The sequence below is a fragment of the Myxine glutinosa genome, unplaced genomic scaffold (assembly GCF_964187855.1).
Source record: "Myxine glutinosa unplaced genomic scaffold, kmMyxGlut1.1 SCAFFOLD_665, whole genome shotgun sequence".
NCBI classification, from domain to species: domain Eukaryota; kingdom Metazoa; phylum Chordata; class Myxini; order Myxiniformes; family Myxinidae; genus Myxine; species Myxine glutinosa.
The window spans coordinates 753-7,798 of NW_027616760.1; the positions used below are offsets into that span (position 1 = coordinate 753).

Genomic DNA, 7,046 nt, shown 5'->3' on the forward strand with positions numbered 1-7,046 from the left:
ACCTTTTGACCCTTTAGATTGCCCAGACCCCTTATTTCGGTTCAAACAATGTACCTTTAAAAAAGACCCTCTAAGTCTCTTTAAGTCTCCCTATTAAACACCCCAAAGATCCAAAAGACACCAAATACTCAAAATACACCAATGACCCTGAGAGACGTACAAAAGAAAAACTTGTACAGTACAAAGAACAAATACATTTAAACAAAATAAATATTTGTAATCTGATTGGTGTAAATCATGACAACGCAGATACCCATGTACAGTCATTATCCTCAGTTAAAACAATCCTGTGCCTCTGTAGAGACGTGTGGTGAGGCGAGCTTAGTGAGCCAATAAACGCTCATCATAAAATAAAAACAAGAGCAATCAGAGATTACAGACTCTTTTCAGGACGTTTTTTGTGTGGTGTATTTTGCATGGTGTTTCTGTGCTAGTGTGTTTTTTTGGTGTGTAGATGATGCATTGATAACATAGGCTTATGATCATATAGTGGAAATGGTTAGTTTTACTCATGGAGACCGCATTGTTTTGCAGTTAATTACGGCTCCTGGTGGGATCACGTGAGGGGATGGTGGAAAAACAAGGAAAAGCATCGAGTTCTTTACATTTTCTTTGAGGACATGAAAGAGGTTTGTGTGAAATGAAGTCTGGAAAAACGTGCAACACATTATTCCAGCAGTAATAACAAAAACAAATCAAATAAAAGTATTCCTAACAATATTTTTGCAATTTATCTGTTTTCACACCAGAACCCTCGTAGAGAAGTGACCAAGGTGGCAAAGTTCTTGGACAAGGATCTTTCTGAGGACGCACTGGATCGTATCGTGCACCACACAAGCTTTGCAAAAATGAAAGACAATCCGATGACCAACTACAAGAGCGCACCTTCTTGGATCATGGACCATTCTGTTTCACCCTTCATGAGAAAAGGTTTGCTCTAACCAATTTCCTTTTGCCACTAAAGTTGTAATGCCACTAAAGCGTCAATGCAAGAGCGACTCGATCTGTCTAAGTGTATGTGGTGGTTAACAGTAACTGGTGTAACTGTGAGGTAGAGATAACAATTTAAATTTTTTTTGTATGTATATAGTCGAGGCTCGTGGAAGAGCTAGTATTAGTACACTGAAAGGATTCGGATACAAAAGGACAAAAGGAACAGTAGAAAGAAGGGGGAAACACCAACAGCAAAGTTGAAGGCCAACACAGAGGCAGACTTGGAAAAACTATGGGCATGGGGTTGAAGACAGGAACAGGAAGAGGATGTATGGGATGGACAAGATGGATACAGAAGGAAACTCTCGGGAGGGAAAACTGGAAATTTGGAAGGAGGAGGGATTTGGGTTTGAGGGTTAGGGGTTAATGAGGGTAGATAAGATCATGGTTTTGGTTTGGGGACAATCTGAGATGGTGGTGACATCTGTCTTAAAGAGCTGGAGGGAAGAATGAGATTGAAGAGAATGTGTAAGTTGGTTCCACAGGTGGGAAAAAGAGGAACGAATGAGTGGGTGAGCAGTGATCCTGGATTTAGGCAGTTTCACTAGAAGGGGTTGGTGTTGGACCGTGTGTGCGGCGCCGAAACTTGGGTGTGAGGAGGGGTGAGGGGACAAAGCATGGAAGGAGCAGAAGGTGCAAGACCAGAAAAGAGGCAGTAAAGGCAGAGAGACCACCGACCTGTCTGTGATGGTGAAGTGATAGGCCCATAGACTCAGCTTCATCGCGGGTGATTCCAATTATCTTGAAGGCCATAGTTTGCACGGCATCAAGCTGAGAAATGTGTGTGGAGAGCAGTACTCCATCATGCTATGGATGAAGGCCTCGTAGGTGGAAAGGAGTTCAGGTGTGCCAAGGAAGGACTTTGTATGACGGAGGATACCCAGTTGGCGGCTGGGTTTAGAGGCTAACTTTAAAATGTGGTTTGCCCAAGAAAGATCATTTACACCTCGGATCAGCCACGTGATCAGCTGGCGGAGGTGTAACAGCGTGATCAGCTGTTACACCTCGGCTTTCAAGATTAATTCACAACTTTATTACAGATAGACCACAATTGGTGAAGCATAATAACATTGTATCACGTGTCAGAGTTTTGAGACAAGGAGCACCACAAGGTTGTGTTGTCTCCCCTATTTTGTTTTCCTTGTATACAGGTATACAGGTGACTGCTACAGTTCAAGTCCTAATTGTATTATTATCAAATATGCTGATAATACAGTAATTAATGGATTCCTATTTAATGACAACCAAGAATATTGGAATGAAGTTCAGAAGAATAGATTTTTTGACGTATCAACACAATCATGAACATTCTCTAGTTTGATAATATCTCGATACAATTTTGATTTTGAGTTTATACCTGAAGGACACTGCTATTATCCATCCTGAGGTGGGTGGTAAGTTTCATAAATCTGTCGATGCAATATGATTTTCTATCTGGACGAAGTGTTTCGTATTTGCCCTTTCTCACAAGCAGATTTATCTGTATTGGTTATCATGTCAGAATGACATCTATATTCGTTTCCCTCACGCGTGTTTGTAGCATTGAATTTTGTTATATTAATGGCATCGTATTAATTTGTGATTGGAATGGAAATATAGAGAGATTGAGTTTAAAGCAGAATGAAAAAAATGATGTGAGGTGTTCCACCCACGACATTCGTAGATTCACCATTTGCAGTTTCGCCATCGACTGGGTATAGAAAATTTCAGCTGCAGTTTTTTTTTGCCCAAGTCCTTCACGAACCAGCTGTTTATGCCTGACGTTCAACTGAAGGTGGCACAGGAATGTGGAATTTATTGGTGCAAACGTTTTTCCTGATATACAGGCCTCCCTCCTGTGCGTAGCACAGGTACTAATTGCTAGTGTACAATATTAGCAGCTTCTGCACTATAAACAAACTGACCAGGTAGTTTGATTATTGCAAGTAAATGGCTTTTGATACCAAGGGCCACACACAGACACACACACACAAGGAATATTTAAAAAAAACATAAATACTGTTTCACATTATAACACAAGGGTGTCACAAGGGTGACGCAAAAGGAAGTGGTTTCGGGTCAACGTCTCTCCACGAGTAAAATTTGAAGCCTTGTGTGCAAACGGGTTTTCTGGACAGGATGAGGGAGACGACGTTGTTTGGAGGGAGGGTGGTGTGGATGGTGAGAAAGCAGGTACAGTTCAACTTGTGATAATATGCAATAAATCATGGATTTAGGCTCTTTTTGTGGTAGGATAACAAATTAACCACTTTTGGCAGGAGATATACATTGGTCATCACAAAACATTACTTTCTGGGAAATATTCGCAGTGTGATGATGCAAGAACTGTATTTAGCAAGTCCACTTTTGAATTGGATCGTATTTGTTTAAACTTTAGATGCACTTGCGCTGGATGTGCCAATAATGGAAAGTGATATTCCATCGATGGATGAATACAAGACCTGTAAATGATTATGATGCCAAGTTTGGGAGTAAACGTTTTCTTTGAGGTAGTTTCCAAACGATCCACTTTGCTTCACCTCAATGCTATCTGAATCTCTATCACAGTTGAAATTGGACTGCGATAGTGAACAAAAATGTTGGCTAACCCCCGCTCTAGCAGGGAAAATGGCCTTAAAATGCCTGTTGTTGTTGTTGTTGTTGTTGTTGTGTACCAAATAATTTTGGTCCTTGTGGCATTATATTTTTCTGCCCAATTTTATACAAGGTATGAAGGTCTTCCTGCAAAAGAGTGCAAGATGTATTCCTTATTTTGTAAGTGGTTTCATGTGATATGTCTTAATGTGAAAACTGCCCAGTCATCCACACGGTATAGCGATCGGAACTATATACCGTATCATACATAAAGCTGTTGTTCTGGGCCTCATATAAGCCCTCCTACGAATAGCAGTATCTCATCCTGATTCAACAGCTACTTGGCCCTACTAGCACCTTCGAGCCTCCCAAGAGTGCTAACTCCCAGGTTTCACCCTCTCCTATCAATTGGCTATACAAAGTTCGGTATTCAAACAAAACTACAGACGTCACTATTTGGTTTAATGGACGAAAATTATTAAGTTCTGCTATGGTGGTGGCGAAAATGCAACAACCACACATGGGGCTTGTGGTTGTTGCTGCTGCAGAAACTTCATTTGTGAAACAGAGTCCTTATTGTGTAAGACCTTTATCTTTAATCGATGATACAACTTCCCTTTAGCATTTTTGTTTTATCTTTGTATAATCTACCAGGTCGTTGTAGCCTGTTGTCTTAGCGATTAGGGCGCAGGCTTGGGATCCTGGGTTCGAATCCCGGGCGATCGCTGAATTAACGCCAGGGGAGGTTGACTCAGCCTGTCATCCTTCCGAAGTGGGCAAATTGAGTACCAGCTTGCTGGGATGAATGATCCCGGTGTGTACCCCGATTTAGAATAGGTACACCGTATCCCTGAGCATCATAAGAGGCAAATAAGGGTTGGTGTCAGGAAGGAATAAAAACATTGCCTCAAAACAGGGATCCATGATTGTCATGGGGCCCGCAAGGCTAACCCCTGCTCTAGCGGGGAAAAATGGCCTTAAAACGATCATTCATTTATTTCATTCAATCTCTTGGTGTAAGCTCTAGTTTACAGCGAACCATCATTTTGAGGCATCTCTCATTTCCATTGATGATCCGATTTTTATTGTTGTTGATCTGGGCCTGTTGTTGATCTGGGTACTGTATACCTAAAGTTTCTTGCATGTCATGTTTGTACGTCCATTGTGTGTCCGCTCATTCCATTCTGTCCTTTTTGTGCAAGTTGAAATCCTCTCCTCTGTAGTTTTGCTCTTTCGCACCTGAGTAACACTTTGCGTGTAAATAATAACCGCAATGACTCTCTTTGCATTTAGATGCTTCAGCCTCCCCTGCAATATTGTCACAAGTTGTGACTAATTGTTGAAAACATATTTGTACAAAACTACAACTTTAAGTGTTAAATTTTGCTCAGCAGGTAATATTTGGTGGAGTTGAAGAAGAAACAAATCCTGAGACTGATAAGTGAACATTCCTTCTCCAGTGTAACATCTTCCCCATGTCTTACCTATAAAATCTGTTCAATTAGAGTTGTAGACAACTTGTTAGAAACCAGACGGATGTTTCAGATGTGCAATGCAAGTATCTTTCCCCCCTCTCCCTATCAAAAATGTTCCAGGTGAAGTTGGAGACTGGAAGAATCATCTGACTGTGGCTCAAAACGAGATATTCGATGAAGTTTACAAGAAGCTCATGGTGGGAAGTTCTCTCACGTTTAAACACGAGCTTTGATAAAACGGTTTGTCAACCGACAGGGTTTTGGAATTGGGACTCTTGGGACTCCTCTTGGGACTGGATTTATACACGATCATTATTATTTGGTGGTTATTTTGAAATTCACATGGTGGAGGAAAAGAATGTTATTCTTCAAAGTACCTTGCACATCATTTTGAAGTTTTTCATCTTTGATTAAAAAATGAATTGTAGAATTTAAGAGCATTCTTGCCTTCTTTTAAATGAAACTACACCATACACTGAAAAATACAAACACTGAAAAACCTGTCCCTATTCATAATTTTCTTTGCACCGTCTCTCACAAAAACTCGGTCTATTCAATATTTCATACTCGAGAGTTTATAGAACACTTTAACGGATGCAGTCTTGAGAAAAAAGCACATGGACTGGATCTGCATGCATGAAATTAGATTGGTTGAGATGATGTAAAATGCCGTAATAATTTGTCCAAGACTGCTAAACGGAAGGTTTTTGAAAGTGCCAAAAAGGTGATTTGGCTGCTACATGGTTTAAGTATATAATTCAGCTGAAATAAAATAAAGATTGTAAAGGTTGTATAATTTTTTTCCAGACGTTTACCGACGTTGATGTCATGGGGTCTTATACACCACCTTATTTAACACGTTACATTAACTATCAGGGATGCAAATTTGCGGTGGTTGTACCCCTATGTTTTCGTCTATATTTTACTTTGTTCTGGCTGGCATCCTCAGATTCTGTGTCAACCGTTTCCTCTGCCTCTGGGTCAGCTTCTAAACGAATCTGGTCACCAAACATCATTCAGGGGAACATTAATAGGCTGTCAGGAACGCAAGATATAATTTTGCCCTCATTCACAGCAAAGCCTTTGCAAACAGGATCTGCAAGGACGTCAGATCTGAGTTTCAAAACCAAGTGTACCATCTCAAGAAAGCCATCCGTGGGTTGATACATCGGCATCAGCAAGTGCTCTTGTTCTTCACGCAGTATTGCTGAATACGGTACGTATCCAAACTCAACTGGAACAAGCAACGCTTTTCTTTCTGCTTGAGCGATGGAGTCTTAGATATCACTGATCCATGACTTGTTTTATTTTGAATGTACTTCTGCTGATTAAAGATTGTGTTCAACTTCTACAATTTTTGCCCAAGTCACAATATCGGTCCTACATCTCTGAAAGTTCAACTACTTATGCTATCTTTGCAGTTTATTTCCGCTCATCAGCAAGCCATATCATGGTGAGACCAGTTTCCACAGCACACTTTTCTGTTTTTATGTCTTCCTCTGAAACTTGGGGTGGCATGAGTTATGATATTTGCCCTCAGCTGCAATGAGAGCGTTTACACCTGAAAAGCGTACATGTGTAACTGAATCAAACTTGGAAGCCTCCAGAATACCTTTGCTCATGTTAAACGTTGTGCATGTCAGAATTAAGTTTTTCTTTAGCATTTGTGCCTTGGCAAAACATACCTGTTTCCCAGTTGACAGGATGTACATTACTTTGCAGTGGTAGAGGACTTCCTTCATGATCTGGTTCTGAAGCCAAAGTGGCATTGAGCCAAACAAACAAGAAACCGGAGTGAAAACTGAGTACTCCCTTTCAGCGTGCGTCATTGCCGAGCCCCCTTCAGTACCCAGCAATGATGTCATGCAGCGCCTGGGGATGGCAGAGGAAAGGAGTGGTGTACAACAAGAAAGAACCCGGAGTGAAAACTGAGTACTCCCTTTCAGCGTGCGTCATTGCCGAGCCCCCTTTGGTACCCAGCAATGACGTCATGCAGCGTCTGGG

The 7,046-nt window shown here is 41.1% G+C and overlaps 1 protein-coding gene across 1 annotated transcript; it reads left to right on the forward strand.

The window, feature by feature from the left end:
* Positions 1-514: 514 nt before the first annotated feature.
* LOC144889070 (sulfotransferase 1C1-like) lies at positions 515-5,472 on the forward strand. Its single transcript, XM_078768887.1, has 3 exons — positions 515-629; positions 750-930; positions 5,163-5,472. The coding sequence occupies exons 1-3, from the start codon at positions 621-623 to the stop codon at positions 5,273-5,275; spliced, it is 303 nt and encodes a 100-aa protein (XP_078625013.1). The 5' UTR covers positions 515-620; the 3' UTR covers positions 5,276-5,472.
* Positions 5,473-7,046: the final 1,574 nt, after the last annotated feature.